The following is a 23,311-nucleotide window of genomic DNA, read 5'->3' on the forward strand; positions in this document are numbered from 1 at the left end:
TCTGTATGCAATGTAACCTAAGCGTGACCCTTCTCTTAAAATTCTGGGGATCGCAATACGCAGGGATCTGTCATTAAAATAAACTATTATCTGATTGTACATGTTATACACCTACTCAATATCCATGCGTCTTTGTTGATTGTTTGTACTATAAGATGACACTTAGTCTACTGCTTCAAAGCACAGCAATTAATGAGCTGCCATATTGGTTAAATCATAACAGACAGATTAAAAAAATTGAAGATTCTAATATGACGTGCTTCTTTCGCTTTGTAAACAACACTGTGATAAAATTCTCAATATACCTATACATAGCGCAGACTCAGAGATATACATAATAATGGCTGTTACAATATACTTCCCTCGTAAATCTACATGTATTGGAACCTATTTGCAGACCCTTTGTTGATTTTATTGTTTTAAAAAGTTCAATTAAATAAAGACAAAATAACTGTTATTCTTATTCGGATGCATAATAAAAAGAAATAATGCACAAAGTTTTTTTTTCTAAATAAAATTTGAATATCATGCCCAGGCCATGCGTAAATTTCCAACAATCTGTGGCTACCATGAATTATTTCTTAATTATACAATATTTTTGCTTAAGAAATGCACAAAAGACAAAGTTAATGATATATACATGCATATAACTTTAAGTAGTTATTTTAAGGAAAGTTATTGTCCATCAATTTTTTTTAAAATCTAAATTTCTTTTTAGGTGGAGGATTTGGTGAAATGGGTGATGTAAGTGCTGGTGATGCTTTAACACTAGGACTTGGCCAATCAGAATATGATAGACGCAAGAAAAAGAAGTAAGTTGAGTTTCATTTATTGTTAAGGGTTCAAATTGTAAATGACCAGGAGTCGATTTCACAAAAATACTTATGACTAAGATTGATCGTTAGTATACTGAATTGTTCACTTACGACCAATCTTAGTCGTAAGTTTTTTTGTGAAATCGACTACAGGTTTTATAAAAAAATCATTCGAAAAAGGTTAGAATGGAAGATGGAATTTATCACAATTCTTTTAAAAAACTCACACCAGTTACTGGTTATAAATCAGGATTTTAATTTTAGTTTGATGTTCATCCCATTCATACTGCTGTTATGTGATGTTATGATTTAATTTTTTATGTGTAAACAACAGGATTAATGGAGAGTTAAGCAAGACCTGAACAAAATGGTCAACTAAAATAATAACTAAGAATTGAAATAGCTTTGGTCTGATATGTATGTATATATGTTACAGGCATTTTCTAAATTTAGGCATTTTGTAAAATGCCTGAAAACTTTAGGCATTTTCTAAAATGCCTACAAGATTCAGTCATTATACATAATGACTAAATTTTCTAGGCATTTTACAAAATGCCTGGAAAAATTGAAAGGCATTTTACAAAATGCCTGAAATCATTTTATAGAATAAAATGTTAAGAAAAACAATTGAAAGATTTGAACACCAGAGCTGTTTTATTTATGATAATTACTTAATTAAAAAAGAAGAGCTTAAATAATCAAGAATACATTTTACTGAATCAATGCAATTAATTCACAGAAGCACAGAACTAGAATTTATTTTAATATCTGACAAAGCACTGTTATGTTTTTTCTTTGTCGATATTTAGCTCTCCTAGTCAAATGAGTCAAGTACTAGTAAGCTTTGCTCACCACTTGGCTGCTGTCTTTCGTCTTCGTCTGTTTACTTTCACAGACATGTTCTCCTATAGAGCTACTAGGTAAAATTTATCCAAACTTGGCCAAAATTGTCATTAGAGTATTTTGTTTTAAAAAACTGTCCCATTAATCCCTGATTGCCAAACAACATGGCCAACATGGCTATAAATGGAACATATGGGTAAATACAGTTTTTTTTGCTTAATATATCTCTAAACTGCATTTATATCAAATCTGACATGGGGGTTAAAAAGTTCATCCGGTTAAGTTCTACCAGCCCTGACATTTTCAGACGATCGGACAATGCGTTTACAACTCTATGGCTGTTCTGCAGGGGGATTTTCTGATCCAGTCTAAAATACCTTCATTTCAATTGCAATCTGCAGTCTAAATTTCTGTCCTTAGTCTTGGTCAATCCTCTGTAGAAATAACCCATACGAATTATAACCAAATTGTGCACGTCTTAAAAATGCATGACATATTTGCGACAGAAAGCAAAAAAAACCAGCAATCGGTCAAATAAAAACGAACTTTTCTCTATTTCATGTTTCACTTTAGTGTATTGAATCTAGATTTTCTAAAAATTTGATTGTAAATTTTGTTCTATTGACTGAACAATTTGTCTTTATGTCATTTTGACAAAATAATCATTGATTCAATGTTGGTATCTGAAATAAAGAGTGAGTAAGTACTTACATGTAACGTAGTTTCACTAAAAAAACCTATCATAAGGCCCCCCAAAAAACCTTCCGATATGTTTTTTGGAGAATAAATTAGTTATTTTCTTTGGAAGATATTGTGTTTTTGTCAACTTTTGCCATTTGCATCTCATTGATATTCTACAAATTGCCTGAAACTCAACAGGCAATTTGTGGAATTTTGCTTCAAAATTTCAGTCATTTTACAAAATGACTAGGTATTTTTAGTCATTTTGTATAATGCCTGTCAAGGTTAGGCATTTTCTAAATTGCCAGAAAATTCAGTCATTTTACAAAATGCCTAAATTTAGAAAATGCCTGTAACATATATACTTTGTTTGTCTTATTTTTCAGGCATGAGTTATTAGAAGAAGCAATGAAGGCTGGTACTCCATTTGCTTTATGGAATGGTCCGACTGTTGTAGCATGGCTAGAGGTTGGTATAACTTTCTTTTCTTGAGCAAATTAATTTTGTCTTTTGAAGGTTCATTTTACATTACACACAGAATTTCGACAGAATTATAATGTCTATGATTATTAGTTTGGAAGAATGTATATTTGGAGTGATATATTTTTCTGTACTGAAAATGTTTTCAAGGCAGGAAATGATTGAAAGTTATTTTAATTATTGTGTTCTATGTTCTAAAACTAAACTTACATTTATATTTATTCTACAGTTATGGGTTGGTATGCCAGCATGGTATGTGGCAGCATGTAGGGCTAATGTAAAAAGTGGTGCAATAATGTCTGCCTTGTCAGACCAAGAAATACAGCGAGAGATTGGCATTAGTAATCCATTACATCGCTTAAAATTACGACTAGCCATTCAGGAAATGGTCAGTCTCACAAGTCCATCAGCACCTAAAACTTCCAGAACTGTAAGTATTTTTTTTATACTGATAAAATTACTGTAGATTGCAAGGGAAAGGATAAGATGCCAACTGAAGTGTTGCAAATATGTAATGAGCCAAGTTCCTTTATCTATTTTGATTGAAATGTGTTACAATTAGGCTTAATACTGATTTTCATTATGATAAAATACTGTAAAGCTGAAATTATTTAAAGTTTTGAAGAATGGACAAAAATGCAAATCTTATCCAGGAAAATCAGATTACAGATATAAATATCAAATTCAGAATTTGAGTTCATGTAATGGTGATATTCACCCAGTCACATTATTCACTTTATTAAAAACCATGCAATTATTTCTGAACTTAATAAAATGTAAAATTGTTTAGTAGAAAATGTAAAATTTAACTTTAGCCCTTTAAATGGTTTAAAGAAAGTAATTCTTGAGTGTTTGATAGGAATAGTTACAATGATGTCAAGTTTCAGTTTACATTTATTTGGCCCCTAAAATTGAATTTGGTTAAAATAGTGCAGTCCTCTGGTATCATTGACCAGTAGATTTCTGTTTTGATCTTGTTAAAACTAGGGGTCCAATAGATAACTACTTCAACAATAAACCCATGCAGTTGCAAAATACACCTATATTTTATCCCTGTTCTAAATTGTATTTGTAGACATTAGCATTTGGTGATATGAACCATGAATGGATAGGAAATGAATGGTTGCCTAGTCTAGGACTACCTCAGTATAGAAGTCACTTTATGGAATGTTTAGTGGATGCAAGGATGTTAGATCATTTAACAAAAAAAGATTTACGGGGACAATTAAAAATGGTCGATAGTTTTCATAGGTAAGATATAAAAAAGAAGATGTGGTATGATTGCCAATGAGACAACTCTCCACAAGATACCATAATGACACAAAAATTATCAACTGTAGGTCACTGTACAGCCTTCAACAATGAGCAAAGCCCATACCGCATAATCTATAAAAGGCCCTGAAACGACAATGTTAAACAATTCAAACAAGAAAACTAACGGCCTTATTGATATAAAAAAATGAAAGTTGTTCATATATCAAAGGGTAGTTATACAAATTGAAATTCCTGTAAATATCTACTTAAGATAATGTCGATTCAGCCTGCTGATACTTTAAAAGAGATTCTAAGATACAGAGGGACATTCAAACTCATAATTTGAAGAAAAACTTACAACCCCATGTTAAAAAAACACTGAGAAAATCAATGCAAAAACAGACAAGTCTACAAAACACATCATAGAAAACTAAGACTGAGCTGCAGGGCCCTTGGTCATAAAACTTTACTCTGTACTCCAAGTACAAAATAAGTGCTCAAATCACAAAATCCAGTATTTTGATTGGTTATTTCTTGAGTCTGAGTACAAAAATTGTGCTCGAAAGTTTTATGACCGCAAGGCCAGAACCCCACGAAAAGATAAGGACGGTCTCTGGTGATTGTAAAGTTCCAATCTGTATCAACGTTAAAGATAAGAGTATAGTGTTATCAGAAAGTAATATTTAGAAGGAAAATAGTATGATAATTTTTGAATGAAATATATAAAATAGTATGGTTCAGAAGTAGAGAATATTTTGAAGTTGAATGAAATATTTGCACAAGCTTGTTAGGCAATTAGGCAATTCATATTTTTAGCTCACCTGGCCCGAAGGGCCAAGTGAGCTTTTCTCATCACTTGGCGTCCGGCGTCTGTCGTCGTCCGTCGTCGTCCGTCGTCCTGCGTCCGTCGTCGTTAACTTTTACAAAAATCTTCTCCTCTGAAACTGTTCGGCCAAATTAATCCAAACTTGGCCATAATCATCATTGGGGCATCTAGTTTAGAAATTGTGTGGCGTGACCCCGCCAACCAACCAAGATGGCCGCCACGGCTAAAAATAGAACATAGGGGTAAAATGCAGTTTTTGGCTTATAACTCAAAAACCAAAGCATTTAGAGCAAATCTGACATGGGGTAAAAATGTTCATCAGGTGAAGATCTATCTGCCCTGCAATTTTCAGATGAATCAGACAACCAGTTGTTGGGTTGCTGCCCCTAAATTGGTAATTTTAAGGAAATTTTGCTGTTTTTGGTTATTATCTTGAATATTATTATTGATAGAGATAAACTGTAAACAGCAATAATGTTCAGCAAAGTAAGATTTACAAATAAGTTAACATGACGGAAATGGTCAAATGACCCCTTTAAGAGTTATTGTCCTTTATAGTCAATTTTTAACCATTTTTTGTAGATCTTAGTTATCTTTTACAAAAATCTTCTCCTCTGAAACTGCTGGGCCAAATTAATCCAAACTTGGCCATAATCATCATTGGGGTATCTAGTTTAGAAATTGTGTGGCGTGACCCCGCCAACCAACCAAGATGGCCGCCACGGCTAAAAATAGAACATAGGGGTAAAATGCAGTTTTTGGCTTATAACTCAAAAACCAAAGCATTTAGAGCAAATCTGACATGGGGTAAAAATGTTCATCAGGTCAAGATCTATCTGCCCTGAATTTTTCAGGTGAATCGGACAACCTGTTGTTGGGTTGCTGCCCCTAAATTGGTAATTTTAAGGAAATTTTCCCGTTTTTGGTTATTATCTTGAATATTATTATAGATAGAGATAAACTGTAAACAGCAATAATGTTCAGCAAAGTAAGATTTACAAATAAGTTAACATGACCGAAATGGTCAGTTGACCCCTTTAGGAGTTATTTCCTTTTATAGTCAATTTTTAACAATTTTTTGTAAATCTTAGTTATCTTTTACAAAAATCTTCTCCTCTGATAATACGTGGCCAAATTAAACCAAACTTGGCCACAATCATCATTTGGGTATTTAGTTTTAAAAATGTGTGGCGTGACCCGGTCAACTTACCATGATGGCCGCCATGGCTAAAAGTAGAACATAGGGGTAAAATTCAGTTTTTGGCTTATAACTCAAAAACCAAAGCATTTAGAGCAAATCTGACATGGGGTAAATGTTCATCAGGTCCAGATCTATCTGCCCTGAATTTTTCAGGTGAATCGGACAACCTGTTGTTGGGTTTTACAAAAATCTTCTCTGAAACTACTTAGCCAAGTTAATTATAGATAGAGATAATTGTAAGCAGTTAGAATGTTCAGTAAAGTAAGATGAACAAACACATCACCATCACCAAAACACAATTTTGTCATGAATCCATCTACGTCCTTTGTTTAATATTCACAAAAACCAAGGTGAGCGACACAGGCTCTTTAGAGCCTCTAGTTATACTAAGGATAACATTGACCAATTATTTGTGCATTAACTTTTTTTTTGTATGCAAAACTTTTCAAATAAAAAGATATTTACCTTTGAAATTGAGATTATAATAGTACATATTTGGGGAATATTGCATACTAACCTTAGTTATCTACTACAAGGAATAAAACATTGCTTAAGAGTTTATATCTAAATAGAATATGCACATCTTTGTGTGGAAACAAGACACAAATGATTAGTTGATTGAATATCCTTTACTAGTCTTCAACTGCATAAACAGTAATTAAAATAAAGTTATAAAACATAAAAGAAAATTGTATTTTGTAAGACATTTAATCTTGTTAGTGTGCTGGTTTATTTTTTCAACTTTTAAAACTTGATTTTATTGTATATTTTCAGGACAAGTTTACAATATGGTATAAATTGTTTAAAAAGATTAAATTATGATAAAAAAGAATTAGAACGACGGAGAGAGGAAAGTGCTACAGATTGTAAAGGTAGGGGTGTTATTTTGCAATGTAGTTAGATGAATAATAGTACATCTTTAAGCCGGCCATAATAGATATGTTAATTTATCCATTAATATCTATAATTGTTAAAAATATTTAAGGAATGACTAATATTTTTTCTGGCTATGAAGAAATAACATAAAAAAATTGGTGCACACTGAATAACGCGCTAGCGGGTTATTTAACAGCGTGCACCACATTTTTTATGTTATTTCGAATAGACAGAAAAAATATTAGTTATTTCTTATAATTTAATTTTAAATTCCATTTTAAACCGTAGAGAACCACGAAAAAATGTTGATGACGTCACGGTCACATGACTTAATTATGTCTATGGGCTGATAAAAAAAATAACGTCAGCCAATCAGAAGACGTGTTACTTCCAAAATTAAATTATCTATAAATAGCCTTAATCGTTTATCATTCTATTTCAGATGTTTTAGTATGGACAAATGAACGTGTTATAAAATTTGTACAGTCTATAGGTCTAAGAGAATATGCAAATAATTTAATTGAGTCAGGAGTTCATGGTTCACTTGTGGCTTTAGATGAAAGCTTTGATCATAATAGTATCGCTTTAGCTTTACAAATTCCTAACCAAAACCCACAGGTATGTGTTATTTATAGATTAGATGTAACTATAGAAAGTGTTCCAAAGAATGTTTCCAAATCTTTATAAGTAGCTTTGTCTACATGTATTCTCATTACAGTAGACAGAAAATACTAAGTATCAACTTTTTTTGCAAAGATAATGTTACTGAAAGAGCTATTCTTTGTTAGAGAAGACATAAAAAACAACAAGAAACCATCAGTCCATATTCGAATCATCACACCTTATTTAACATATGTTCATAGCATCTTTTCATAGACAACTTTCAAATTCATATATTTACTTGTACATGGTCAATTCACATTGTTATTGTTATTAGGTCACAGTAAGAAGGGGTTGTTCAATGACTTAATTAATGCAGATTGACCCTGGGACAACTAGTGGAACTCATTCATAAAAAAAACAAAAAACCAGGAATTTGTTTATTGCAACATAAATCATAATCTTAGCTTAATATTTAGAGTATTACAATTTAAGATTTACAGATGATAATACAGAAAATGTTTTTTAGGCTCGTCAAATATTAGAAAGAGAATTTAATAACTTGTTAACAATGGGAACAGATCGACGGTTAGACGAGGTAAGTCACATGTCATTAGATGAACTTTAACCTAACAAATGAATGTTGTCCTGTTTTAGTTATTAAGGGAGTAGTAGGACATTACTTACTAAATTTAACTTCGTTAGGTGGTTTTGGTCTGGTTTTGAAAAAATTAAGAAAATAATTCTAAATTCATCCTAACAAAAAAAAATATAATTTGATTGGTTGTTAAATTAAAAAAAAATCTTTTAGATCTTTCATTTCAACCTTTGAAAAAAGTTCCAGGGAAGTACAAAAAATAAAGATCACAAATTATGTCAATTTTTAAAATTTGAAAAAGACCAGCTTTAAAAAGGGAGCTTTTCAATTTGCCTAATCTCTCAAGAATATCAATTTTGCCTAAAGAAACTGATTAAAACTTAGAGAAAGATGTTGGTATTTAGTAATTGTATTTGTGTTATAACTGTTATGCCTTCTAAGTAACAAATACAGATATTTGACTCTAAAATGTTCAAGCATGGTTGGGAACAGATGGAATTTTTTTCCAAATTTTAAGCATGGAAGGTTAAATTTGTGATGGTGACCACAAGGCTTGGATGCTTGGGCAAAAGGACACATCATATTATAAAAGAGAGAGAAAACTGAAAATGAAAAGAAGAAAATAATTTAAAAAAAAAAATAGTTTATACTTTTTTAGTTGAAATTGCTAGTTACAGGTTTTTTCACCTGACATTTAAATAGGAACACTTCTGATTTACATAATATTAATTATGACATGTTTGATTTACATAATATTAATTATGACATGTTTGATTTACATAATATTAATTATGACATGTATGATATGCAATCTGTAGAGTAGAAATTGTAACTTGTTTTTTCTAAGTGTGATATCTGAGTTTGCTTGTTTTCAGAAGAAATCTAAGAAAGGTGAGAACGTGACATCAGTATTTTATGCTTTTACTGACTGACTTTGGTCATTATGCCTAAAAATGTCAATTTTGTCAAAATAAGATCATGTGAAATGTTTTCATAATTTTAGATCTTTTAAACGGGTGAAGGCAATAATGTTTATTTAACAAAAATTGGCATCACATGGACATTTTGATAGTCTTTCATAGAATATTTGGTTAGAGTCATAGGTCAGGGTCAGAGGTGTATTTCAGATAAAATGTGTTTTACTATTATGCAAATTAGATTAAAGGTGCACAAGTCTGTGGGTAGAAGTTTATTTGTAAAACTCACTATTTTTTTTTTATTGCACTTCAATTGAATTCATTAAGTTCATGATAATAAATAGTACAAATTTTCCCTTTTCCATTTGTATTTTTTGGGGGATACTTAGATTCATTGTTTTACATGATCTTAAAATTTGAGCCTCTCCCCCTTCCATTAACAAGACCACGGGCTACGATGTATCACTGTTTCTCTCACCTTTTGTGGAAACTTTGGTTGTCAAACCTTTCCTTACTAACATAGCTTGCTAACAAATATATTGTTTTCAGAAAATAAAATAGTTTGTCTGGGCACTCATTTGAACACTACAAAATTTTAAGTTTTCCCCAAGTTTACAAAGGGAGGTAATTGCAGTTCTAGTTTTTTTTAAATGTGGGAAAAATACAAAAGGGAAATTCATGTCGAACAGACAACACCATGACGAACCGAAAAATAATGGCGAGACAAACTAAACTACCTTTAGTTTTATCTAAATGGCAAGTTTCACTGAGTGGTGAAAACATTAATATTGTTTGTCAATTAAAACAACTAATGTTTGTCTAACATTCTATTTCTTATTATACTGAATGTTTACGAATTGAGCATGAACTCAGTTGGTACTGGCATGTATCAGTTATCCAGCTTTTGTACTAAACCATCAATTGTTGTATTTAATAAGAAACAACCCAAGACGTTTGTGTAATGTGAACTGTTGTAAGGTTATTGTTTCCCTGTTGAGTAAATTGTCTGCACCATGATTATGGTTACATGAAAATACTAGATCCCCAGAAAATTGGTTGGATGTATTGAAGCACTGTGCTTTTCTTCAGTATTTAAACAGTAATATATTCAAAGATGACTTCATTGAGAGTAATATATAAACTTCATTAGCTTATTAAGATTTCATTAATCTCTTAATCCTTAGTAGTGTAGTCTATATAAAGAGGTAAAATAGTAAGCTTTGCTAGTAGAATTCATTAAACAAATTATACATTCAGAAATTTGCATATATGCATATAGTTATTTATCTATAATACACTTTGCTGGACTCCAGAAGGGCTAGTATTTGCAATTGCAATCACTTGGTGTCCCTCTTTCAGTCATCTGCTGACATCCTTGGTTAACTTTCAAAACATTTTCTCAGAAATTAATAGACAAATGAAAATCAAGCTTGGTCATAATCATATGTAGGGTGTCTTGTTTCTACTTTGTGTTAAGTTTTCTTTCAAGACAACCAACATGGCTGCCATTTTTAAAAACATAAATTAGAAGAAAAATTCTCAAAAGGATGTGCCTCTACAAATTTTACTTTGAAGATTAATATGGTCTTTAGAAATGAGAGCTGACATTTTGGTTTATAATTACATAATGGTTAGTTCTAGACTACTTCATTTACGTTGACTAATTACTGATTATTATTCTCTCAGAAAAATAACAACTTTACATACAGTTTGCCATATGACTTGATAAAAAATTTTAAATAATCTTAAATGAAGTTAAGGTTATTTTTACCATTATGAACCAAAAAATGAATATAAATACACTCTTTTTGTAGCAGTTGTATTCCTGACTCAACTTCAAAACAAGGGAAATTGTATGAACAGCCTTTGAAAAATGTTTTTTTTTTTAAAGCTGATAGTTTAAACAATATTTTATTCAGATAGTGTATCATTTATAATGTTATCTTTATTTAAACATACATGTACTTAAACTTATATTATTTCATTAAGAAAAACATTAGTCAAGATGTGATATTGCAGAACATGTTATTGATAAAGGTTGCGAGTGGGGATTATCAAACAGAAATTTCTGCTCCTCATTTATCAAGTTCAAGACTTTATTAGTTGACCTACAGAAACAAATCTGACCTTGGATTATAAAAAATACAAGTACAATATAGAAATTGCATTCACCACTAGCTGGATGATTTCCCTTTTTCTGTGAATATTTTATGTATATGTTTTACCAAATAAGCATGCTCCTCATTTACCAGATAATCTTGTCACTAAATCTGTTTGCCGTAATAGTCAAAATATGAGTAGGATTAGAAATTACATAATAACAGTTGATAGTACCTTTCTTTTGTCATACTAATTCATTTGTTGGAGTACCAAACATTATATATAAATTATATATATATATATGAACCAATTTGTAATCTTTTGAAAATTGAAATTGTTGTTTATTTTCTAGGGTGAAGGTGGAAAACTACGTAGAGCCCCTTCTTGGAGGAAGAAATTCCGTCAAAAAGACAAAAGTAAAGATAGCGGTGATGAGGCAGAACCTGCAGAATCTCAACAATCACCACAGCATCCTCGCCGTGGAAATGACAATTCCATGGAACGAAGACCCAATGAAAATGGACGGACGTTCTCACAATAGGACATAATAAATTGATCCAAAAGACCAAAATAATTGCTAGCATCATTATTCATTTCAAAGTGTATGTTGTTGTCTCAGTGAGTTTAGATAGACAAAGATTGTTGTATCACAACTTCCTGTACTTAAAGGGATAGTCTCTAAAACCTTAAGATTCACATTTCTGTTTCTAGAAAATTAGGATTTAAATTTTATCTTTTGTAATGCATACTTGTTATAATTGAAATATAATTGTAGCTGAACATTACAGAATTGAAATGTGACAAAACACAAGATTTTATTGAATCAAAATAATTTTTTATGAGTTTTATTTGGTCAGTGAAGTTTTTGTTACAGAGACTAATTTTGTGTACATTTTACTGACTGATACTGGAGGAGAGCTAATTCTTATGAATAATTTGTAAACTTCACTACAATTTTTTATATATTTTTTCTTTATCTTCAAAACTGAATTGCTGATGATTCTGTTCAGGTTTTATTCATCGGTGTATGATGATAACCGTTTATTATAACCATTGATTAAAACAAGTGGCATGTGGTATATCTGTGATAAAAACTCCATATTCAGGACTAAATCCATAAACATAGAAATATACAATACATTTATATACAAATCCAATATAAAGATTGCCAAAATAATGAGATAAGCTTTTTATAATTATGATATTCATATAAAACATTTATTTAGCCATAATAGGATATAACTATTACTATTCTCACACTCTAAGCGGAAAAGGGGGGGAGGGGGGAGCTATAGTGTAATCACCTTGTTTGTCCTTTCATTTCTTCACCAAACAAAACATTTTGTTACACATTTCCCAGGAACTAGTATTGAACAGAGTTACTACATGTTTGGTTAGAAGCGTGACTGATGCATTGTCAAATATTTTTCTTAGCATCTTGTTGAAGGGACTTAATACTTTTCTTTATGTATTTCCAAAATACAACTTTGTACTTAACAGTATTGCATCCTATTTGGTTAGCAGCTCAGCAGTAATGAAATTGTGCTTTTCAAATTTGTCCACACACCTATATCATGTTTTCCTGATACTTTGAATTACAAGTGGGGGAATAGCATAGCAACACATGCATTATTGATGGTAGATAAGTTCTTTGTATGGTTAATATTAACTTTTGATACTTTAATGGCAATCAATCTAAAAATATGGCCACCATGGATAGGTTTATGTTGGAGCTAAAATTATCACATTATTTTTCTTTGTTTTGTAGCCATATACTAATTAATATAATTGTGATGGTTAATATATTTAGATAAGTATCAGTTAAATTTAAATTGTATATAAATGGTACAGCTACTTGTTAAAAGCTCTATAATATACCATACTTTAGTACTCTGATCACAAATGGTAGACACAAATTAAAAACAGCATGAAACCTGCCATATAATTGGATTGTGTTATAAAGAAAATAATATACTTATGTTAAAATGTAAGTAAAAATTAAAATTAAAAGGTGTCTTTAGGAGAATTGATTACATTGTGATATTATTTAAGTTGATCTTATTATGGCTAAATATTATATTTTGACGTGACAATTAGTAGTATATATTCATTTTTTCAATCTAGGTAGTGTTAATTTTGAATATGGAAAACCTGTGAATTAAGGGTATCTCTTTATCAATATCATGCAGGTTTCCATAGTAAACAAAATTGTAAAATAGTGGGAAAAATTGTAGCAATAATCTATTGAAAAGATTTTATTTGTTGCATTTATTTCATGTTTTAGAAGGAGACCAAGAACAATGTATTGTGTAGAACACATTTGATATTAATGTACAGATAGTATGTAGTAAAAAATATGTATGACTGCTTTTACCCATAATGCCGTGGTGTACATCATAATCATATGAATGTTTGTGATTATCAGTTATTTATGTTTGAATTTTGTTAAATTAGTAGAAAAATAGCTTAGTTTGTCTTTTCACTGATCAAGAGTATCTTGAAAAAAATCATTTAAAGATTATTAAAAATCCATTTTAAAACTATCATGATTGAGATTCATAGAAATACAAGTACCGGTAGTTCTGTTGGTCAGTCTGTGATGTTAGTATCTGTGATTCTGTAAGACTGTAATTAAGTTTTGCTGACCAGAGGAAGCTTTAGATTAACAGGGATCAGAATTATGAAGGGGTTCTAAATATTTTGTTTACAAATTATTAAACATTAATTTATTCACTCAGTACCCTGAACCTTAAAAAAAGAGACGAAAAAGTCTGATATTTGAGTAAGGATTGGCAATAGAATTTTTTGTATAAGTAAAGGTACTTTTTATTGAGTATTTTGGTGCTAAGACCTTATATGTTTAAACATTACATTTTGGTTGTGCCTTCCAAGGAAAGCTTGGTTGTGATTTCAGATGTGTTCATTATAAATATACTCACTCCATTATACACTTCATTATGAAAGACTTTCTTAGCACTAACTTAAAACTTCAACCTGTGAGAAAAATAGCTCATGTCAATCTTCATAGTACAAAACAATGTAATATTAAAGGCCAGGAAATCAATGGCCTTGTAATTAGGATGAAAAGGATTATTTTGTTTAAAACAAAATGTTACCAATCCTGAAAGCAGACACCATTTACTCAACAAAACCACAATAATTTGATGCCATGAATACATTTATTTGAAGTTCAATTAGAATTTATTAAAATGCATTTATTTCTAGTTTTATATATCTGATAAAAAAGTGTCATATAAAACATTTTTGTGATAGATGACATTGATGATTATGATGTGTATCCATGTGTAATTGTGTGGGCTGTGTATGTGTGTGTGTGGTACATGCTTCATTTTTAACGTCATATTTATTTCTTACCAGATTGTAAATGTAATAAACTGTATAGCATGTCTGAAAATATGCAAATACAGTGATTCAAACAGTATTATCTTGTCTATATTATGTTAGCCATTGAAGTGCTGAAAGGATGCACATCAAATGACATATACAAATCACACACACACTTACCTCTTATGCAGTTTGTTAAATATAATGAATATTTCCAACCTTGCCCTATTTGCAAAGATCATTTTACATCACCAACATTTCTATAATTGACCTGCTACCATATATGCAAATAAAATTAAGAATGGAAATGGGGAATATGTCAAAGAGCAGAAAAGAGCCAAAGGCCACCAATTGGTCTTCAACACAGCTAATTCCATTGAGTGCATCACATCCGCACCAATCTATATTCACAACTGCTATTGAAACTTTATTCTATGTACAAATTATAAAAACCAGTGTTACAAATTCCCATTCTAATCAATACAAACTTTCATCTTAGATATTGCTTATCATAGACTTTTCAGACCTGTTGGTATTTGAGAGGAGAAAATGAAGAAACACTATTAGGCAACATCTTTCACAATAAATGGTCAACTACAGAATACCTCCCTTCAGTCTATTCAAATCATCTCTTTCACCTTTACCAATGGTCAACTACAGAATACCTCCCTTCAGTCTATTCAAATCATCTCTTTCACCTTTACCAATGGTCAACTACAGAATACCTCCCTTCAGTCTATTCAAATCATCTCTTTCCCCTTTACCAATGGTCAACTACAGAATACCTCCCTTCAGTCTATTCAAATCATCTCTTTCACCTTTACCAATGGTCAACTACAGAATACCTCCCTTCAGTCTATTCAAGTCATCTCTTTCACCTTTACCAATGGTCAACTACAGAATACCTCCCTTCAGTCTATTCAAATCATCTCTTTCACCTTTACCAATGGTCAACTACAGAATACCTCCCTTCAGTCTATTCAAGTCATCTCTTTCACCTTTACCAATGGTCAACTACAGAATACCTCCCTTCAGTCTATTCAAATCATCTCTTTCACCTTTACCAATGGTCAACTACAGAATACCTCCCTTCAGTCTATTCAAGTCATCTCTTTCACCTTTACCAATGGTCAACTACAGAATACCTCCCTTCAGTCTATTCAAATCATCTCTTTCACCTTTACCAATGGTCAACTACAGAATACCTCCCTTCAGTCTATTCAAATCATCTCTTTCACCTTTACCAATGGTCAACTACAGAATACCTCCCTTCAGTCTATTCAAATCATCTCTTTCACCTTTACCAATGGTCAACTACAGAATACCTCCCTTCAGTCTATTCAAATCATCTCTTTCACCTTTACCAATGGTCAACTACAGAATACCTCCCTTCAGTCTATTCAAATCATCTCTTTCACCTTTACCAATGGTCAGCTACAGAATACCTCCCTTCAGTCTATTCAAATCATCTCTTTCACCTTTACCAATGGTCAACTACAGAATACCTCCCTTCAGTCTATTCAAATCATCTCTTTCACCTTTACCAATGGTCAACTACAGAATACCTCCCTTCAGTCTATTCAAATCATCTCTTTCACCTTTACCAATGGTCAACTACAGAATACCTTTACCAATGGTCAACTACAGAATACCTCCCTTCAGTCTATTCAAATCATCTCTTTCACCTTTACCAATGGTCAGCTACAGAATACCTCCCTTCAGTCTATTCAAATCATCTCTTTCACCTTTACCAATGGTCAACTACAGAATACCTCCCTTCAGTCTATTCAAATCATCTCTTTCACCTTTACCAATGGTCAACTACAGAATACCTCCCTTCAGTCTATTCAAATCATCTCTTTCACCTTTACCAATGGTCAACTACAGAATACCTCCCTTCAGTCTATTCAAATCATCTCTTTCACCTTTACCAATGGTCAGCTACAGAATACCTCCCTTCAGTCTATTCAAATCATCTCTTTCACCTTTACCAATGGTCAACTACAGAATACCTCCCTTCAGTCTATTCAAATCATCTCTTTCACCTTTACCAATGGTCAACTACAGAATACCTCCCTTCAGTCTATTCAAATCATCTCTTTCACCTTTACCAATGGTCAACTACAGAATACCTTTACCAATGGTCAACTACAGAATACCTCCCTTCAGTCTATTCAAATCATCTCTTTCACCTTTACCAATGGTCAGCTACAGAATACCTCCCTTCAGTCTATTCAAATCATCTCTTTCACCTTTACCAATGGTCAACTACAGAATACCTCCCTTCAGTCTATTCAAATCATCTCTTTCACCTTTACCAATGGTCAACTACAGAATACCTCCCTTCAGTCTATTCAAATCATCTCTTTCACCTTTACCAATGGTCAACTACAGAATACCTCCCTTCAGTCTATTCAAATCATCTCTTTCACCTTTACCAATGGTCAACTACAGAATACCTCCCTTCAGTCTATTCAAATCATCTCTTTCACCTTTACCAATGGTCAACTACAGAATACCTCCCTTCAGTCTATTCAAATCATCTCTTTCACCTTTACCAATGGTCAGCTACAGAATACCTCCCTTCGGTCTATTCAAATCATCTCTTTCACCTTTACCAATGATCAACTACAGAATACCTCCCTTCAGTCTATTCAAATCATCTCTTTCACCTTTACCAATGGTCAACTACAGAATACCTCCCTTCAGTCTATTCAAATCATCTCTTTCACCTTTACCAATGGTCAACTACAGAATACCTCCCTTCAGTCTATTCAAATCATCTCTTTCACCTTTACCAATGGTCAGCTACAGAATACCTCCCTTCAGTCTATTCAAATCATCTCTTTCACCTTTACCAATGGTCAACTACAGAATACCTCCCTTCAGTCTATTCAAATCATCTCTTTCACCTTTACCAATGGTCAACTACAGAATACCTCCCTTCAGTCTATTCAAATCATCTCTTTCACCTTTACCAATGGTCAACTACAGAATACCTCCCTTCAGTCTATTCAAATCATCTCTTTCACCTTTACCAATGGTCAGCTACAGAATACCTCCCTTCAGTCTATTCAAATCATCTCTTTCACCTTTACCAATGGTCAACTACAAAATACCTCCCTTCAGTCTATTCAAATCATCTCTTTCACCTTTATCACTGGTCAACTACAGAATACCTCCCTTCAGTCTATTCAAATCATCTCTTTCACCTTTACCAATGGTCAACTACAGAATACCTCCCTTCAGTCTATTCAAGTCATCTCTTTCACCTTTACCAATGGTCAACTACAGAATACCTCCCTTCAGTCTATTCAAGTCATCTCTTTCTCCTTTACCAATGGTCAACTACAGAATACCTCCCTTCAGTCTATTCAAATCATCTCTTTCACCTTTACCAATGGTCAACTACAGAATACCTTCCTTCAGTCTATTCAAATCATCTCTTTCACCTTTATCACTGTGGTTCGTGTTGTTTATTCTTTAGTTTTCTATGTTGTGTCATGTGTTTTATTGTTTTTCTGTTTGTCTTATTCGTTTTTAGCCATGGCGTTGTCAGTTTGTTTTAGATTTATGAGTTTGACGGTCCCTTTGGCATCTTTCGTCCCTCTTTTATCACACCTGTTATGATTAAAATTACAAACAATACAAAAGTAAGATGATGTGGTATGATTACAGATGAGACAACCTGTTCTTCCTTAGCTCTGCTGGATACCAAAATTAATCAAGTTTCCTTTCTAACAACAAAATATTGATGGTTCTGACAATTACACCTTGAAACCTTTTAATGTTGTAAACTTCTGTTTGATCAGCAATAAAACAAGATTTATGAGTTACCGAAAAACTAACTATTTTAATAAGGTTTTAATGAAATTGTGAATCTGATGTTGATACTAAAACTTAAAATAAATCTATGGTGGTACATGTACATACAATTTTATTAAAAAATCCCTCTTAATGAGCATTAGTATAAAAAACATTTGGCTCCTCTACAGTACCCTTTACACAAGTTTTCATCACTCTATTTTAAAGACAGATTGACAGAGTTGGTTATGTGTTGATTGATTAAAAAATGAATGGCCAACATAGATACAAATATCTTGATTTAGGAATGGGACAAATATTAGTTTGGAAAAAAATAAACTCTGATTCAATCAGATTTATGATTTTTAATTCGAACAATAAAAACATGAGATAACAATCCAGCTGTAGTTATACCTTTCCTATTTGTATAAAGCTTTACATTTGAGAATTTTTTTTTACAAAAATGCTTCATTCCTAAATGTTGCATTTCTGTTAATATTGACTGCAATTTCCCATAGGAACTCCTTTCATGACTAATACTGTACCACTTTTACTATGAAGTTTTGAAAAAAATCTTATCCTAGAATTGAAAGTTCATATGCACTACAACTTTTTTCAAAGGTAAAAATATAGGGCTGTGCGCCATATTTTCAACGTTTATATGCCCTGATCTTTTTAGAGTTTAAACTAACACTAATTTTCTTAACTACCCCTACCTCGAATGAAGGTTTTCAGATTTCAATGTAAACAATATGATCATTTATATCTACTGGTAACATTCTCAAGCACAGAGAGCATAACTAGGAACCAGTATGTAAACAAAATTAATTTTCTATGAATATTCTAAATCTCCCCAAAAGAGGCGTGTTTTACGAAACAGCTGTATTTACAAAGTACAACCTATATGCAAAAACCTTATGTTACGAAATTTTGTTACCTATATGCAAAAACCTAATATTGCGAAATTTTGTCTGTCATATGTCCATTGTTCCTTTAAATTACCTCATTTTCATGGTTCACTGACTGCTTAAAAAAATGAGGATTTTTATGCCCCATTTATGGGCATTATGTTTTTTGGTCTGTGCGTCCATTCATTCGTCCGTCTGTCCTGCTTCAGGTTAAAGCTTTTGGTCGAGGTAGTTTTTGATGAAGTTGAAGTCCAATCAACCTGAATCTTAGTACAAATGTTCCCTATGATATGATCTTTCCAATTTTAATGCCAAATTAGAGATTTCCGCACATTTTCACGGTCAACTGCACATATAAAATGATAGTGCGGATGGGGCATCTGTGTACTAGGAACACATTCTTGTTTGTCATGTAAAATACTCACTTCTAATGAGTATTAAGACAATCCTCATTTGGTTTATGGAATCCTTGTAAAGTTTACATGTCTAACACACAGGGTTCATCTGACCTTAGTATTATTTCATGGATCATGATCAGTCTCTGGATCTGTCTATTTAAGTCAGGAATATGACAGTTCTTGTCCATTCGTTTTTGATGTGTTTTGTTATTTGATTTTGCCATGTGATTATGGACTTTCCGATTAGATTTGTCTCTAACTTCAGTATTTTTGTGATTTTACTTTTTCCTAGGAACTAAAAACAATAGGACCACTATCTGGTGTATGAAATGATTGTAAGTTCTACATGTCTGTCTGGCATGGTTTATCTGACCTTGACTTCATTTTCATTGATCATTGAAAAGTGTTTGTGATACTTATATTCAAACCCTTAACATTAATTCAATAAGTTCAACAGGCAAGATATTTCATCATGTGCACACTTGTTAATAAAATTGAGAATTGAAATAGGGAAAGGTCTTCAGCTGGCACCTAAAGAAAAATATGTACTAGTAAGATGAAAAAGGACATCAAACTTAACTCTAAAACACATAAACGAACTAAATCAAGAAGAAAACATACAAGACTAACATAACAAAGGCAAGAGGCTCCTGATTTGATACAGGTGCAATAATTCTGCAGGGTTAAACATGGTTTGTGAGATCTTAACCCTCCCTATAGCTCTAGCCAACTTTAAATAAACAAACACAGAAATACCCACACTAAAACTATGTTGAATAGGAGTCCCAAGTCTCATGAGTCTGGTGTCAGAAAAGGTAACAGAAGAAACTAAACATAATGTTTGATTATAAATTTTGAATTTCTGTGGGAACCCTGCATTTAATCAAAAGTTACAAAGGTTCTGCAAAGTGGGTCAACCAAGATGAAGGACAGCAAATTGGGCTACTGCAAGTGAAAGGTGTGAAACATTTCATAATTTGGTCTGAAGCTTTTTAATGATAAAAAGACAATTCAGAGTATTTTGCCCTGTTAACATAAAGTTTTGTGCTGATGAGGATTTTTATGCCCCACCTACGATAGTAGAGGGGCATTATGTTTTCTGGTCTGTGCCTCCGTTCGTCCGTTCGTTCTTTCGTCCGTTCGTTCGTCCCGCTTCAGGTTAAATTTTTTGGTCAAGGTAGTTTTTGATGAAGCTGAAGTCTAATCAACTTGAAACTTAGTACACTTGTTGCTTATGATATGATCTTTCTAATTTTAAAGCCAAATTAGACTTTTGACCCCAATTTCACGGTCCACTGAACATAGGAAATGAAAGAGCGAGTTTCAGGTTAAAGTTTTTGGTCAAGGTAGTTTTTGATGAAGCTTGAGTCCAATCAACTTGAAACTTATTACACTTGTTGCTTATGATATGATCTTTCTAATTTTAAAGCCAAATTAGACTTTTGACCCCAATTTCACAGTCCACTGAACATAGAAAATGAAAGTGGGAGTTTCAGGTTAAAGTGTTTGGTCAAGGTAGTTTTTGATGAAGTTGAAGACCAAACAATTTGAAACTTAGTACACATGTACATGTTCCATATGGTATGATCTTTCTAATTTTAATGCCAAATTAGATTTTTTACCCAATTTCACAGTCCATTGAAGATAACATTTAGATTCAGTTGGGGATTACATTTTTTTTACACATCATTAATCAACTTTGTCAAAACTTCATAGAATTTTATGAAAGTTGGATAGAAGCTTCTTCAAGATCAAGAAATAGCACCCCTAGAAAGATATTTGATTTAAAAAAGAATATTTGAATATGATAAATGGATATAGACATTACTACATTACACTTTTACTTTGAATATTTTTTGTGAAAATTTAGAATAAGAAAATCTTAAATAAGGAATATCTCATTTAAAACAAATTTAACATTTGCACAATGGCAATTCATAATAATTGGCTTTAAGTTTTCACACTTAATTTCAGAATTAGTGTTAAAATATTGAGTTTAAGAAAATGTGGTTTGTAATTACCTCCCTTTGACATAATTTAAAAAAGAAATGACTTTACTGTAATAAGATAAGATGGTAGTGGAAAACTTTATTTGATTCTGAGTGAACATCAGCTCTATTGAACTTTTTTTCAGAATGTATCAAACATATGACTAATCTTAAAACAAAAGCACATGTAAACAACGTTTTGGCTGTATGATATCATGTTATAAGTTAAAATCAACTTCAGCTTGAAGTTCCTCACAGGACACCATTTAAATGATATAAAAGGTTTGTATGTGAAAACAATGTTGGAAACTTTACATGTCCTTTTCTTCTTTTTCAAAATATAATCTTTGACAACTTATTTTTCGGTTTGTGTCTTGACAAATGAAATTCTTGTTTTCAAAATTCCAATAGGGAACAAATGAAATTGACAAATTAAAGATTTATCCTATAATTTAAATCTTTTTTATGTACAAAATTCTTATTTTGACATTTGCTGAAGAAAAACATGGTTTTTAATACCAAGGATGTATTTATATTTATGGGATGATATGAAATAAGGAAAAAATGGTACCTCAAAAAAGAATGTTTTTATATCCTGAAAATTGAGACGGGTGAAAATAAATTTATCTATGTATTGATTGTTGGTGTTTCAACACTAAATGCAATATTGATGTGGCTAGTTTTCATTGGCGCAGGAAACAAGTCTGCCCAGAGAAACAACAACCTTTGGCAGGAAAATATTTGTTGGTTAGCTTAAAATAATTTGCATTAGAAAACATTTAGTTTTAATATGCATTAGAATAGCAATAAATGCCCTGAGTTTTTTGTTTATATTTTTGTCAACATTTTGGTAATTTTGTGTCATGAATTTAAACACCATGTTCGTTATTTTTCCCATTGAGAAAATTTTTACTGTATTCAATATGTTAAAGGGAGATAATTTTCCACCATGATTTGTTGCTTGTATTATATTGACTAAATATAATTAAAAATGAAGTAAATTTTGATGTAATTCCTATTTAATAATAGTCACACATATTCCTAAATTGATAAAAAGTTCTTATCATGGAAATAAATTTTTTATCTTACATTTTCAATGTTGTCCATAATCATGACTCATTCAAAACTATTCTTCATTTTGATGTTAACTATTTTGTTTATGTTATTTTCGCATCTATCCCTAATCAACTACCTGTTCACTGAAAACTCTACACACAAGTTCATGCATCTTTTTCGAGTCAGGAAAATCAATGGCTGTCTTTTTCGTTTATGGCTTTTGCTTTTTATGGCATATCTTTGATTGCTCTGTTTAATTAATTCCAATATTTCATTGCTTTTTGGCAATTTAGATATTGGAGGAACACTTGTCTATTGTAGTCTATATGGTGCATGCTTGATGTTTTTTGTTGTTGGAATGTTGTCTCATTGATAATATTTCCTTTCGTCTATCTAACATTGTAGTTCGGGCAAAAAAACTTCACTCTCCAAACATAATTCAATATAAACCAAAAATTCATCTCGAGTTAGGACGGTCAATAATTTGACCCATCCCTGAGTCAAACCAGTATTTTCTCCTTATCTTCTAAGCATTTGAAGTCAAAAAGACTGATTAACTCAGCATTTGACTTATGTTTTCAGTTACAGTCCTAAGTCCTTCTGGAGACTGTCACCATCTTG

At 31.9% G+C, this 23,311-nt stretch overlaps 2 protein-coding genes across 6 annotated transcripts in view; both read left to right on the plus strand.

Annotated features, from left to right (window-relative positions):
• Positions 1-14,633, plus strand: part of LOC139481397 (liprin-alpha-1-like) — a 55,449-nt gene extending 40,816 nt beyond the window's left edge. For 3 of the 5 annotated variants that reach the window (XM_071264717.1, XM_071264715.1, XM_071264716.1), the window contains 8 exons: positions 719-812; positions 2,726-2,807; positions 3,049-3,249; positions 3,895-4,070; positions 6,875-6,972; positions 7,419-7,594; positions 8,106-8,174; positions 11,544-14,633. In XM_071264717.1, the coding sequence (XP_071120818.1) occupies positions 719-812; positions 2,726-2,807; positions 3,049-3,249; positions 3,895-4,070; positions 6,875-6,972; positions 7,419-7,594; positions 8,106-8,174; positions 11,544-11,732 (1,085 nt within the window). In that variant the 3' untranslated portion in view covers positions 11,733-14,633. Of the gene's footprint in view, positions 1-718; positions 813-2,725; positions 2,808-3,048; positions 3,250-3,894; positions 4,071-6,874; positions 6,973-7,418; positions 7,595-8,105; positions 8,175-9,049; positions 9,066-11,543 lie in introns of all 5 variants that reach the window. The other 2 variants (XM_071264718.1, XM_071264719.1) reach the window with 1 other exon arrangement.
• Positions 14,634-15,122: 489 nt separating this feature from the next.
• Positions 15,123-18,023, plus strand: LOC139483112 (uncharacterized). The gene has a single exon (XM_071267145.1). The coding sequence runs from the start codon at positions 15,123-15,125 to the stop codon at positions 18,021-18,023; it is 2,901 nt and encodes a 966-aa protein (XP_071123246.1).
• The last annotated feature ends 5,288 nt before the right edge of the window (positions 18,024-23,311 follow it).

The sequence above is a fragment of the Mytilus edulis genome, chromosome 7 (assembly GCF_963676685.1).
Source record: "Mytilus edulis chromosome 7, xbMytEdul2.2, whole genome shotgun sequence".
NCBI lineage: Eukaryota > Metazoa > Mollusca > Bivalvia > Mytilida > Mytilidae > Mytilus > Mytilus edulis.

What these genes read in the sequence shown, in the direction of transcription:
- LOC139483112 (XM_071267145.1), top strand. Translation starts at nt 15,123, where the DNA reads ATGGTCAACTACAGAATACCTCCCTTCAGTCTATTCAAATCATCTCTT.